General features: G+C 52.8%; 1 protein-coding gene across 4 annotated transcripts in view; it reads right to left on the bottom strand.

Annotated features, from left to right (window-relative positions):
• Positions 1-2,283: 2,283 nt before the first annotated feature.
• ADAMTS14 (ADAM metallopeptidase with thrombospondin type 1 motif 14) overlaps positions 2,284-14,885 on the bottom strand; it is a 174,115-nt gene continuing 161,513 nt past the window's right edge. For 3 of the 4 annotated variants that reach the window (XM_033841851.2, XM_033841852.2, XM_033841853.2), the window contains 5 exons: positions 13,161-13,290; positions 12,942-13,052; positions 5,458-11,251; positions 3,960-4,349; positions 2,284-2,408 (listed from right to left, as the gene is read on the bottom strand). In XM_033841851.2, coding sequence (XP_033697742.2) covers positions 10,758-11,251; positions 12,942-13,052; positions 13,161-13,290 — 735 coding nt within the window. In that variant the 3' untranslated portion in view covers positions 2,284-2,408; positions 3,960-4,349; positions 5,458-10,757. Of the gene's footprint in view, positions 2,409-3,959; positions 4,350-4,395; positions 11,252-12,941; positions 13,053-13,160; positions 13,291-14,885 lie in introns of those variants that run through there. The other variant, XM_033841850.2, reaches the window with a different exon arrangement.

Here is a 14,885-nt window from a genome sequence, read left to right on the forward strand (position 1 = left end):
CAAGGTGCATTGAAATGTGTTTTAAAATCTTATGCTTCAGTTATTCCTGGAATCCCAATATCAAGTATTTCTAGGATTCTATGATTCAAAAATTCTAAGATTTCCTTATTCTAAGACTCTCTGGCTGCAGGAAGGGAGACCAAAGTCCTCTTTTCATGCCCTTGTGAGCTACCATTTGGGTAGAAGGGAGAGAGAATGGGTTATTCCATCCTCACAGCTCCCTAGGACTTGGACAGGCTGTGTAAGCATCTCATCCACGCCCATGCCAGCCCTCCAAGGACGCCCCCGCCCATCCTCTGCACCCCTCCCCGCGACTCACTGAGGCTGGGCTCTGGTGTTTGCCTCTGAAGGTGTTTGGTGGGTGCTGGCAGCCCTGGAGCCTCAGCCGCCATGGCCTTGGTGGGGCCTGACCCATGAGGTGCGGGCCCAGGAGGAACACACTCTTTCCCTCTCCCTTTACGGTGGGGGCCAGAGACACCTCCAGGTGGGTGCTGCCCCACCAGAACCAAAGGTTCCAGGCCTAGAATAGGCTGGTGGGGCAGGGGCTCCCAGCGCACGGTGAGGACTCACCCAGGAGCTCGGCATTTGGGCTTCCCCGACGTGGGGTCCGAGTGGTGGTGGTGGAGGGGACTCTGCCGGCTGCGACCCACCTCCCCACGGAATAACAACATCCTCTGCGGACGGGTGGGGTGGTAGAGCCGGGGCTAGGGACTGTGGGTGTGCGATGGGTGCCTTCTCTCTGCCCTTCTCCCTCCAGGCAACAGCCAGTGCTGGTGTCTTCATTCCTGCCCAGCTCCCCCAGGCACCTCCGGGCAGAGCCTGCGGGGAACCCTGGCAGTGGCTGGCCAGCTCCCCCACTCCCGTCACCAGCCAGGCCCTGTCGCCTCCCCGCCCCCAGTGTGTCTCTCCTGCCCCTGCCACTCCAGCCTCTTCCTCACTCTGGGTTTGAGACCCTCTTGACAAAAGGAGCCACCTAGCGCTGCCACAGCCCACCGTGTGACCCTGAGAACGTACGTACTTCCTCCCTGGGCCCATCTCCCCATTCTGTAAAGTTGAGGGTCCAGAAAATTTTCAGGCTCCTTCCAAGTCCAGAGAGGCTCTGACTCCACGGGAGAGAAGTGGGGTACGCTTGCAGATGGGCACTACCCCAACTATCCCAACACAAATACGTGCCATGTCAACAAAGTCGCTAAAGCAGAGGCGATTTCTCTACTGAAACCCACACATCAGCGTTGGGTTCCTGCCCCCTGAGGTCCTCAAGCGGCTAGAATCTCTGCGCAGAGTTTGGGGCCCTCCTCAGTATTTCTGTGACTTCCCGGAGTGAGTGTGTGCGTGGGAGGGACTGCCTGCTGAGCTCCGATTTCCAGGGCTGTGCTCACCCCTTTATCTTCACCCATGCATCAGTTCATTTCTCTCAATTTCCACCGAAATAAACAAAAATCCTGATTCATGCAAAGCCCTTAACTTGGACATTCCCAAAGGACTGAGGGGACAGCCATGCCAGAACAATTAAGTATTAGACGTATTAGGCAAATTGCATCCTAAAAAGCCCCCAGCCGCTCCCACCTGCCCCCGCTGCCATCTCTGTCTCTGTGGCTCCCCCCACCCCGTCTCCACAACCATTTTCTCTCCGCATTAAGGGTGCTCTCCGTGGTTACAAGGGGCCCCTTACGCAGCCTCACTTTTCTCAGCGCCCCCAGCAGCACAGACCCACTTACTCGGTGATACAAATTCTGCCGCTCACTTAGAAGGCAAGAGTGGCTCCAGTCATTTGCTTTCAGTGACATTTCTTTTGTCAGTGGCGATTGCTCTATCAAAGCCTCCTGAGATTTCTTTAGTGAGCTCCCCTAGTTACGTTTAGAACAGGATGAGACTTTCATACATTTGAATCCCAAAGATTTTTTTCTTTCCTACAGCACAACGCTGAGATAAAGTGCAGTCCTGCAATTCGGGCCTCAGGGAAGCGTGAGATTTATTACCCCGCAACCTGGTGGAAGCCTCAGTGCCAGCCTGGCAGTGCCCGGTGTGGGTGGGAAGGTCAAGGACAGCGAGGTGGGACCCGCGCACCTTGGAGCACCAGCCCTCCCGAACCGGGGTGCAAGGCTGCACCCCAACATCCCTCTTCTCCCCCACCCAGCTCCACCCCCCCCAGCAAAGGGTGCCCCGGGAACCTGGGGAGCTAGCTGGAGGGGCTGCAGGCGGGAAGCACCCCTCACCGCTTACCCAGCAAATGCCCCTCGCCTGTCTCGGCCTGGCGCGGGGACTTAGGGCTAAGTCCCTTCACTCACCGGCCTCCTAGGGGCAGGGCCCAGACGCTCTGGGGCTGAACCCCCATTGGGGCTCACCTTCCAGCTCTGGATGCCTCCCTTGGACAGGTTCCTTTATTCTCAGTGCATCAGTGGCCACATCTGTATGGTGGAATAATGAAACACAGAACGAGATTATTTAGTGAAAGCACCTTGCAAACTGGCCCAATGCCAGTGTCAGACCCAAGTACAGTATATATTAGCAAAAACTATCATCCCAGCCTCCTGGTTCAGGGCTCCTGCCCAGTATTTAGTCCCCTGTGGCTCTGTGACCCTCCATCCCCCTGCCCATGGCATTCCAGGTGAGAAATCCTTGAACCCTCCAGGTTCCCATAGATTGAAGATTTCTGGGGCTCCTGCAAACATAGAGACTTGGGGGCCCACTGCCTGTGGCCCCAGCTCTGCCCCTCATACCAACCCAGATGCAGAATTTGGTTCCTGCACAAACTGTCAGGAGGAATCCAGTCCTCATGAGCGTCTGGGATTTCTGGAGGTTTTGCAGGAGTCGTGTGGGTCCCAGGGAAGAGCTCCGCTGTTAGCCCCTGGCATTCAACCACCATTCCCCCCTTCCCCCATCTCTCTCCGCCCAGTGCCACCTCCCACTCAGCTCTCACGGAGCCCCCTTGCTCACAAACTGCCGCCCCCAGCCTTCGGCAGTCTTTGTACTAGGGGACCCTTGCTTGAACCAGCATCCCCCCAAGGGGTGCTACCAAGGGCTCACCCAACTGCCCAGAGATGAACACCTCCAGCTCCCTTTGCCTGGGATGGGTGCCTACCCAGCATCCCTGCATGGCTGAAAGCCTCTCTCAGCTCGCCCTCCTCCTATCCTCTCAGCCTCCACAGTGTGACCTGGCCTGCGCCCACCCCCAGCCCTCCCTGGGGGACGTGGCCACCTCCGCTCAGAGTCTCCCTGGCCGCACACGGACTTCCTGAACTTCAGTAACCCGGAGCAGGACAGAATGCTGGAGATGTTCCTGTCCCCTCAGCCATCCCCAGACCCCCTGCATCCGCTGTATGGGACCCTCACCACCACTCTCCCCTCGATAGGCTATAGGAATAGCTGGGGGAGGGAGGAATAGGATGGAAATGGCAGCTAACACGTACGTAGCACTTGGCATGTGCACGCACTCTCCTAAGGGCTTTACACGTACCACAAACACGTATGCAACGCATGCAAAAATAAACCACTTAATCCTCACACTAATCCTGTGAAATATGTATTATTTCCATTTTATAGATGAAGAAACTGAGGCTCAGAGAGGTTAAGTAACTCGCCAAAAATCACACAGTGAGTGATGGAGTCAGAACTGGAAGCCAGGCAATCTGGTCTCTGCTCTTTTCCACAGGAGGCTTCTGAGCCCCCATCGTCTCCCTCACCAGGGCCTATGCTCCCCCCAACCCACATGGTAACACCTGGAGCTTAGATGGAACAGAAGGTGGGAAACCACTGGCCTAAGAGGAGATGTGAGATCTGTCAGGAACATATTGCATGAGCACAGGCAAATCTTAACTCCTGGCCTGGATGCTGCTACCACTGGTTTGGTTTGGGCATAGTCATTTGGTCTCTCTGGGCCTCAGTTTCCCCATTTGCACAAGCGGGTCATTCTCCTGCTGCTAATCTTGTATGAACTGAAGGCCTAAGTGTCCTCTTACCGACCAGCCAGTGATAGGCTCCTCCTAGGAGACACGACCTCCAGCTGCAAGGCCCGGCGGGCTGCTCACCCCCTCTCCTGGCTTCCAGCTGCCTCTTGGTTTCTAGGGCGCGGTCCCCAGGAAGAATCTAGGGAGCCCTGTGGGACTTTGAAGGGAGGCAGGGAACCCACCACCTCTGTGCATCCCTGTTTATCCTGCAAATGCTGCATTTATTAAGGGCAAGTCCCGCCGTCATGGGCTCACGGTCTAGGGGGCAGACAGGCCTTATTCAGTCACCACGGAGATCAACTCACAAGTGCACCAAATTCTCTGAAGCAGAGGTTGGAGAAACATCCTCTGAGGAAGACCGGCAGGGCCTCAGCAGCTGCGGGAAGGATTCTGGCCTTCTCCCTAAGGGCAATGGAAGCCACTGGATGGCTTTTGGCAGGGCCCCTGTGAGGCAGAACTGAACCACCCCCCCCCACACACACAAAAGATCTCTTTAATGTTATTATTCATCATCAGATTTTCAGGAACAATAGTAATTCCTCACTTACTAAGCACTTTCATAGACACTTTCTCCTTTGCTCTAAACCAACCTTGTGAGTCGTTCCATATTCCCATTTTGCAAATAAGGGAGCTGAGGCTGGAAGGGAGGCTGTGGCCGGGCAGGCTGCACGTGGGTCCAAGAGCTGGTGTGGAGCCAGGCCCCCGGCCTCCCTGAGCTTGTCCCAGGGGGACTCTGAGCTTGGCGGGCACCCTGCTGCCTCCACCTCTCCAGGAGCGATGAGGCACCGCCAGCCTTGGTGGCCACCCCCTCCCAGGGAGTCCTGGCAGCAGGAACAGGGCCTTCGCCCAGCAGCGGAGGATTTGCCAAGGCGCCTCTGGCTGTCCGTGCACGTTTCTTCCAGCAGCACGCAGCCAGGAGTCCCGGAGGCCTCTACTGAGGCCTTTTGGGAGGCAGTGGGTGGAGAGAGAAAGATACAAATAAGAAAAGCATGCCTCTCCTCCAGCAGCCTACAGCCTAGGGAGGCAGAGACACTGCACTCAGCAGCTCAAGGAGTGATCAGCAATTCTGATAGGGAAAAGTGTGCCCATTTTACAGATGAGAGTCTAAGGATCCGGGAGGTAAAATAACTTTTCCAGTTCCACCCAGCTGGTAAATGGTGATGCTGGGAGTCAAAAGAATCCCTGTCCAATTGGGGGAGGGGAGCAGTTTTCCCCAGGAAAACAGTGCAGGCGTTTTCGCAGAGATCTTGGGTGACAGAGGTCTCCCATTACCCTGGTTATGTGATTAAAAAAAATTTTTTTTTAACTGAGATATAATTTTCACACAGGAAAATGTGTGTGAAAATGTGTGTAACCACCACCAGAATCAAGGTACAGGCATCTCCAGCTCTCCACAAAGTTCCCTCGTGCCCACTCCAGTCTCCTTCCTACCCCCAGCCCTGGCAACTAGTCACCTGTTTTCTGTCCTCAGGGTTTTATCTTTTCCAAAATCTCCTGTGAAGGGACTCACCTGGTGTGTAGTCTCTTGGGGCCTGGCTCCTTCACTTCGCAGAACGCTGTGAGTATCTGTGCGTGTTGATGCATGCATGCACGTGTGAGTGGCTCACGCCTTTTTATTGAGTAGTATTCCGTCCGTTGTATGGATACGCCAGTTTATTTATCCATTCACTATTTGCTATACGTTCGAGTTGTTTCCAGTTGAAGGCTATTTTGAATAAAGTTGTTAATGGACATTTGCATACAGGTCGCTTTGTGGACAAAAGTTTTCATTTCCCTTGTGTGAGTACATAGGGCAGTCGTTGCTGATTTGTAGGTAAGTGTATTGTTCAACTTTATAAGAAGCAGTCCAAATGTTTTCCTAAGCGGCTCCACCACTTTGCTTTCCCACCCAAATGTATGAGAGTTCCAGTTGCCCAGCATCCTCCCAATACTTGATGTGGTCAATCTTGTTACTTTTAGCTGTTCTAATGGGTAGGAAGTAGGATCTTTGTGGTTTTAATAGGCCTTTCCCTAATAACCAATGACGCTGAGCATCTTTTCCTGTATCTATCTGTCACTGTATATCTTTAGTAAAGTGTCCAAATCTTTTGTCCATTCTTTGGGGGGGGTTAAGAACTCTTTATATATTCTGGATACAAGTCCAATATCAGATATACGATGTGAAAATATCTTCTCCCAGCTTGTGGGGTTTCGTTTTTTTCTGTTTTTTGCCTTCTCATTTTTTCACCACTGTCTTTTGAAGAGTAGGAGTTTTTAGTCTTGACCAAGTCCAATTTGTCAAGCTCTTCTTTTATGGTTTATACTTTTAGTGTCATCTTTGTCTAACCCAAGGTCACAAAGATTTTTTAAAATGTTTCTCCTCGGTAAGTGTTATGGTCTTAGTTCTTACCTTTAAGTCGATTATCCATTTTGACTGAGTCAATTTTCACACATGATATGAGGTGAAGGTTGAGATTTATTTTCTTCCACACGGATCTTCCATTTTTCCAGCATCATTTATTGAGAAGACTACCCTGTCCTGATTGACCTACCTTGGCACTTTGTTGAGAACTAACCACGGTTGTGTGAGTCTATTTCTGGACTTTCTATTCTGTTCCATTGTTCTGTGAGTCTATTCTTACACCAAAGCCTTACTGTCTTGGTTACTATAGCTTCACAGTAAGCCTAGAAATCAGGTAGTGTAAATCCTCCCACTTCGTTCTTTTTCAGAATTGTTTTGGATATTCTAGATCTGCCATAAAAATTTTATCATCAGTTTGCCAATTTCTAAAAAACACGCAGTCTGCTGGAATTTTGAGTGGAAAAACATTAAATTTATAGATCATTTTGGGGAGAATTTGATATCTTAACAATATTGAGGCTTCTTTTAGATATTCTCATGTTTCTCTCAGCAAGGCATTATAGTTTTTCATGTACAGGTATTTTATGTCCTGATGCACTGTGAACAGGTATTGCTTTCTTAATTTGCACTCTCAAACTTGGTTGGAGCCCCCGGGGATGCTGTCGAGGCTCTCCTGTCCTGCCCCAGATATTCCTCGTGTGCATCCGGAGGAGGCCTGTGGAGAAGAGGGGATGAGCAGGTGTAGACTCCCCTGCGCACAGGGCTCCCTATGATTCCAAATTGTCACCCTAACCTTTAAAAATCTGTTAAAATTTCAGTTGCATTTTCTGCTTCTCTGTTGACCGCTTTCTTGCATGCTCTTCCACGTTCTGCCAGAGGTGGAAGAGTGCATGGGCCCTCTCTCTTCTAGGGACTTGTCACCCTCTGAAATTTAGTCCACCTGGGGCTAAGAGGTATGACTCTGTGGATTATTAGCTTCTTCTCATCGTTAGGGTAGGACTGATATCTTTTTGTAGCGTTCTGCATCCTAAGCAGGGTGTAGGTAACTTTTGGTCAGGGCCGTGGCCTGGGCTTCCAAGACCACAGTCCCCTCAGGGATGGGAGGGCCACCGGGAGACTGGAAAAGGGGAAGGATTCCACAGGTGGAGGCCTGGGGGCTTAGAGGAGCCCAAACCCCTGACTCTGGCCCACTCCTGTGGCATGGTCGGATGAGCTCTCCTTTTTTTTTTTTTTTTTAAATCTATGATCTTGTTGTTTGCAATACTCTAGAACTGACAACAGCAGATAAACCTGGTTTTCTCATACCAAAAAAAACTGTGTAGCCTTGTTAGTTATAATACTTTACATTGTGGGAAAGAAGATAAAAACCCTCTTCCTTAGCTGCTTCCCAATCCTCCGCACTTCATCAGGGCCACCCGGCAGCTGAGGTTTCCCTGAGTCACAGCTCATTACTTGCTATGACAATTCAGGCAGCAAGAGGCAGAACTACCAAAAGAAATGCTCCAAGTGTCTGTGGTGGTGGTTGCTGTTTGTACGTCTGGTTTTGTGCCCCCAAGAACGTTATCTCCCTGTTGCTGGACGCCTCATCAAAACCAAAGGTGTTTCCATTATGATCACCCCGCCATCGGCATGAGTGGCACAGGCAGCCAAGCGTTATCCTATTTAACAGCATTCCTTGTCCTGCTGATGGCAGCTGATCGGAGGTCAGTACCTGGACCACCCTGTGAAGGACTCTTAGGGGAGAATGCACTGATGGATCGGCAATGTCTGCCGCGGGCAAGAGATGGGGAAGCATCGGCGTGCGCTTCCATGTGCTATCCCTGCCCCGTGAAATGTGCCAGGACTGCTGTCAGAGCTGGGGTGCTGGGGCTCTTAGAGGGCCCCACTCCACCCATACTACCCACCGTGGCAAGGACTGCACTGCACCAAGGGCATGTGCCCACCCAGGGTCCATGATCTCCCTCCTTGCAGGCTACACTCTGAGTACAATGGCCCACAGAATGCCCCGCCCAAACAGTCCCAAATCTAGGGCCTGTGGTAGCATCTCCCTAGGTCAGTCCCCCTAAGGTGTGACTGGGTCACCATGTAGGCACCCCTAGGCCCAAGTGGTAGCTGTTTAGAAGGGGCAGTTTCCAAGGGGAAGCTGTTTGCACAGGGATGTAAATGGAGCTTGGACTTGAGGCCTAGACACACACAGGTGTGTGAGGTCCCTGGACAGGGGTCTCCTCTTGCCCTGGCCCCCACAAATGTCAGGGAGGGGCCTGTGATACACTCGTTGAAAGGGTGTGGTAAGGATTAATGATGTCTGTCATGGGCAAGGGGTAGTTTGAATTATACAGCACCTTGCATGTCGGCCCTCCCTGCCCAGTAAGAGGCATCACGTTCCTTCCACCTCCTGTCTGGCACCCTCATCCTGCACGGACTTTTCCAGGGAAAGAGCGCTCACCACCTTCCAAGGGAGACACCCCCTGTGTGTTTGAAAGTTCATTAGAACGTCCTTCTCTATGCCGACCCCCAGATTACCTCCCAGGTGCTTCCACCCTTTGGACCAAGTTCTGGACGGTGACTTGCCCGAGGCCACACAGCTACTTGTAAGTAGGACCCCCAGGCCCATTCTTGCCTCTCCACCCTGAGGTGATGTTTAGAGGAGCCCCAGAGCAAGCGGGGCCACGGCGGGGAGGCTGGGGGCCGTCTTCTCGTGGCTCTGTCCCCTCCCTGTCCACCCCCAGCCCCAATCATCTTACCAGCCCAGCACATTAGAGCTCTGGCTTTGCTGGCCCTTTCAACTAAAACAGAGAGAAAAAGAAAAACACAGCACAACGTTCTGGGGTCCAAAACAAACACCAAGGACAATGTTAATAAATACATAAAATTGTAAGGATCTGGATCTCAAAGGTACTTAACACAGGCAGGCTGGGTCGCGCAGGAATGGTTCAGTGTGTGCCCCAGCCTTGCCGGGAGGGGGCAGGCAGCGGGTGGAGAGGGCACCTGGGGAGCCCCTCTAGGGCCTCCACTCTCCGGGGGTTGCCACCCGGGGCCCACTGCTCCTATTCCTCTAGCCTGGCTCAGAGTGGCCCCCTTGCCCTGGAACAGAAGAACTAGCCAGCACCTCTACGGCCTGCTGAGGAGTCTGGGAGACCCTCTGCATGACTTAGAGTGAGGAGCCCTGGGAGAGGTCCCGGGAACCGGGTGGCTTCCTGAGGGCCAGAGGGCCCAGGGAAGTTACCTGCCCTTGGAGGTAACATGGGTGCAGCTGAGGCTCCACAGTGTGTCTCCTCCCCACCTGCACGAGGGGCACTTGGGGCCCTTGTCATCCCCAGGACCCGGCTATGAGTGGACTCCGGTCCTCAGCCCTGGAGCCTGGTCACCCCCGCACCCGCACCCAGTACCACGAACGGACCTCCAGTCCAGCTTAAGCCGGGCGGGAGAAGAAGACGCCTGACTCCAGCAGGAGCGGTCTTTGGTAGAGGGCAATGATTGGCAGGGCTCAGCCTGAGAACTCACGTCTCCTCTGTGCCCCACAAAGTCACCTTCCAGCCCGTGCTCTCTTCACGCACCGGAGTGACGACCACAGTTGCCGTTCCTGGTCCAGCCAGGGGGCCTAGCACCAGCTGGGGACCCCCTGGATGATGAGGACACATGTTCCCGAGTGTCCAGAGCCCCCTTCTCAGGGGGGCCTGGGGTGAGGTTAACAGGCCCACCTGTAAACTGGAGGCACCAGAAGTAATAGGAAATGCCATCTTCAGGGGCAGAGGTGGCCACCAACATGGCCCTCCAGCCAGCAAGTGCAAGGTGGACTCTGCCCTTTGGCCATGGCCAGAGGAGCTGTCTGGAGCTCTCGCTATGAAGAGCTGGGTCTGAGATGAACTGGCCTCCCGCCCACCCCAGCCCTGCAGCTGGAGCCTCACGACCACATTCGGCCCCAGCCACTTCCTCTTGGACCACCCTGTGAGGGTTCCCCCGACCTTCCCCGGCCCTGCGCTGCCCCTCTTGGCAGAGGAGCCTGGTACTCGGGGTCTCCACAGGGGTCCCCACAATTTCTGGCAAAGGGAGGCAGTGTGAGGCCCGGTGGCTCTGTGTGTGTGTGTGTGTGTGTGTGTGTGTGTGTGTGTGTGTGTGTGTGTCTGTGTGTGTGTGTGTGTGTGTGTGTGTGTGTGTGTGTTGGGGGGACTTAGCTGGCCCTCAGTCCTGGCAGGAGAGACAGCCAGGAGCCCCTGAGAGGTTCAATTCGGTCACCTGGGCTGCTTGCTGAGGTATCTCCGGTTAGGGCTTTCCCTGATCTGTTTCTTCCTCATAGACCCACTTCATGGGGTGAAAAGTGTCACAGCCCCAAACTAGAACAATAAGAAGGCAAATAATTTAAAAGGCAGTCCGTGCTTGCCCCGGCCCCGCTGCGTGTCCTCTGAGCCGGGATGTCTGGGGCAGCACAGAGAGTGTAAACTTGACCGGAGGGATGGGCAAGGCGAGGCTCATGTCACCGGGGAGGTGGTGGGAAGGCTGGTGCCTGGATGCTTCGGGTCTTCCCTGAGCTGCCCCTTATCTTCAGAGACTGGTGTAGGGGCCCCAGCCCAGCCCCAGGGCAGTCCCCGGGGGGCACTAGGAGAAGTGCCCCAGAATACTGTAGGGTTCCATTTCTGGGCAGCAAAGCGGCGCTGGCTCACTGGGGAGCTTGTGCCCAGAGGTCCCGGGAGCTGTGTGGCTCGGCCATGCTGACGGCCGTCTGATCCCGCTGGTCCCACAGTGGGCTCCACAGCCTCTGGAGGGGCCTTGGGTCCTCGGAAGGGGCTCCCAGGAGTGGAGAAGGGTGGTGGTGAGGCCAGGCTGGGGTCCGGGCTCGCATCAGGGCCCGAGGCCTTCGTGGTACAGGACTCACAGCACAGCCGGTGGTAGCCGGGGATGGAGCAGTAGCGACCAAGCACTTCCATCTGGCAGAAGATGGACCTGTCCTCCACACAGGGCTCCGCTGCACACACAGCACAAGGACCGACGCTGGAGGACGCCCATCAGCCAGGTTACAACTCCCACTCGGCCCTCACCTCCCGCCCTCACCACCTCCCAATCAACCCAAAGGAATCCGAGCCACTCTGGCCGGGGCCAGGCAGATGCCCGGGTTACTCACACTGTGACGAGCGGCTTAAACGTCCTGCCCCTGGTGAGCACGCACTTGGAACAGTAAGCCCCCCACCAACAAATTTGGAATCAAGCAGATCTAGGTTCCGATCAAGGCTCTATCACTAAAAAGCTGCAAGGCTTCGGGCAAGTCATTTAAACTGTCCAACACTCAGTTTCTTCTGTGAAATGGGGATAACGCTGACATTTACCAATGAATAATTATATTATTATTGTAAGTAGCATTTGTAAAGTTCCTGGCATAGAGGGGTGCTCATTATATTAGTTTTGTTTGCTTTTGTTCAAATGTCATCTAAAAATGTTTTTGCATTTCTGTGATAACTTCAGGTAGGTCTCTCCAGACGATGTGAAGGCAGGAGCTTTGCTTTCTATTAATTTTTCCAGGGAAAGAGAAAAGGAGGGGGACAGGGAAGAGGAGAGGAGGGGGAGAGAAAGAGAAAAGAGAAAAGGTAGGGTGCTGGCTTAGGGGAACAGGAGAGAGACTAGAGAAAATGGAAAGCCAGTGGCCTCTAGATGGCGCTAGAATTCTAGGGTCAGAATCAGAGCTCCCCTTTGCTCCCAGAGGAAAAGGAAAGGAAACCCAAGCACTTGAACAGCCTGAGCCTCAGCACAGGAGCAGAGCAGCAGCAAGGCTGGAGCCAGAAGTTCCTCTGAGGACATTTAATCAGACCCCTCTATTTTCCAGATGAGGTTGCTGAGCTCAGAGAGTTTCACGAATTTGTACAAGGTCACACAGCCAACTGATCCTCTACCTAGGAGTTTGGGTCTGGGATCTTTCTGCTACTCATCTTGTCAGACCCTGGTCCTTGGGAAGGTAAGAAAGGGAAACAGAGAAGGAACCTAGGAAGGAAGCACAGAACATAGAGCCTGGTATATAGTAGGTGCTTAGTTAATATTTATTAATGGATGGATGGGTGGTTAGATGGATGGGTGGATGGATGGAAAGATGAGAGGGTGAGCTGCTGGGCTCCTGATCATGAAGCAGAGAGAAATGGCTGCTACTATATCTGTTGTTGGCTGACTGCTAAGCAGGAATGCATGCATTATCTCATTTAATTCTCTCAACAGCCCTATAAAGAGAGCTCAGAACTACAACTGCTCATCCAAGAAGCAGATATGGTTCATAATTCAGAACTTCTGAGGTTAGAAGAGTAATATTCAGTGTATTTACATTAAGGTCCCCAGTGGAGACTGGAGGTCACCTTGCAACCAAATACGGCAATGTTTCCGTAGCAAAAGAATAACTAATCTCTCGTTAGTTCAGTTCAGATTTTGCTTCCCAGTGAGTCTGCACCAAATTTAGGGGGACGCTTGCAGCTTTCAATATTTTGGAACTGCAGATAAGGAGTCATGGACCAATATAAGCATCACCCCCACCTCACAGCTGAGGAATCCAAGGCTCCAAGAGGCTAAGGTCACGTGGACAGACGGGAAGCCGGGTCCACTCCACTGCACGGCCCATGCCCACGATGCCGTGAACACTGGAAGAATGGGGAGGGGGTGGGGTCCAGAGATACACTTACTTGATGAGATCTTGTTGATGGGATCTAGGGGCCCCGACTGTGGCACCCACTCCCCGTCTGGGGTCACAAGTTCCCGGACGTCAGCCCCCACTGTGGAATTCTGGAGATTTTCTGTGAGGGGGAAAAGCAGCTCTAGTATTTGGGCTGGGAAGCCAGCCAAGCTGGGCCTCAGGTCTAGGCCAGAGGAGCTGGGCTGGACCCCCATCCTACCCGGCTCACCTCCGCAGGCGGGCAGACTGCAGACCTGGACCGTGTCCGGCTTGTCCCCCTCACACTGCCCCAGACTGCTGGCGTTGGCCCGGCACACCACCTGCCGCAGCTGGACGCCCTCTCCGCAAGTGACGGAGCACTGCCGTGGGGAGATGGGGGCGGGGGGTGTGGAGAGACAGTGGAAGGAGGCGGTGAGCTCTGCAGTCCAGCCAGTGCCCAGGACAGAAAGGGGACAGAGAGGGGTGCCAAGTCTCTGCTGGACCAGAGGGACATGCAAGGACTGCTCTCAACAGCCTCTCCAGGACAGCACAGCAACTGTCAAATACTCCTGTACCAGGTGGGAAAGAGCCACTGCCCTGATCTTGGAACCCCCTGAACCTTCCCACCATCTGGAGGGGGCCTGTGGGACCCCATTCCGGCACTACTGCTTGTGTTCACTCTGTCTGGCCTGTGCCTGTGTCCTTAAATATTTTGTGTATCACCCTGCCGCCATCCACTAGCCCAAGGGACCTGAGGCAGGTCCACGCACTTGATGATACCTTGTTAAGGGGATGTAGGAACCCAGACTGTAACAACGGCTAAGCTGAGAGAGCTGGGTGATAGGGTCACCATGGACCCCTCTAGCTCTGACATTCAATGACTTTGTTTCCAGCACTCAGCTCGTAGAGACATGCTCAAAAGTGTCTTCTTCTCTAAGAGGAAAAGGTGTGGGTACAAGGAACAGAAGGCCATTTGAAAGGGCTGCCACACACATCACGCCCTGGAACCCACATACTCTGATAAAGGGGTGCAGTGGCTTCAGGAAAAGCAAGGGTGCCCCACGTGACCAGGTCACTGGGTTTGTAGGCACTGAGCACAGCCTCTCCTAGCGGGATGGGAAGGACTTGCAAAGGTCCACTTCTCATGCCAGGGCAGGTGATGAGCAAGGGAGACACAAGGGTCACATGCCACACAGAACAGTGGGACAAAGACGGCTCATCTTCCCAGGAGGAATAATTACAAACAGCAATAGCTCTGGAATGCTCTGCCCATCTTACAGGGGCAACTATCTTCCACCAGCTGTCACCTCTCTGTTTTACGTAAGGGGCCCTTTATGGATCAGCGGTCTTTCTGGTTTATATTCAAACAAATAAAGCTATATATTATGGAGAAGAATATAAAATCTGCACAGGTTGTGTGGGGATTTTTAGTTCTTTAAAATACTCTGTATTATGCAATATGTCAAGCCTACAGGAAGGTATGAGGAAGCTGGTCATGAACGCCTGTTCAAACACCCCCACTCGCAACTTTAGTAGATCAGTACTCTGGTGCATTTTCAAATACCGTGTTGTGCCTTTTTAAACTTTAAGTAATTGGTATCCCCATTGGTAGGGCTACTTTCTTCATACTTCAGTGCTTTTTCTCACCTATTTTCCTGAGGGTTATCTATACTGATGAGTACAGTTCAAGCGTATTCATTTTTCTCGCTGTATAGTATTTTATTACATGAATAGACCATGGGGTTTTTTTTGGGGGGGGTCCAATTTCCTATGGATAGATATTTAGAATATTTCCTGATATTCTGTTATTACAATAAACATCATTGTGCTTATTTCCATGATCGAATGAGGTTTTAAAAACTGTAATCAAATATACAGATCATAAAATTTACATCATAACCATTTTTAAGTGTACAGTTCAGTGGCACTAAGTACTTTCACATTACTGTGTAACCATCCATCTCTAGAACGGTTT

This window comes from Tursiops truncatus, chromosome 16 (genome assembly GCF_011762595.2).
Source record: "Tursiops truncatus isolate mTurTru1 chromosome 16, mTurTru1.mat.Y, whole genome shotgun sequence".
Classification (NCBI taxonomy): Eukaryota; Metazoa; Chordata; class Mammalia; order Artiodactyla; family Delphinidae; genus Tursiops; species Tursiops truncatus.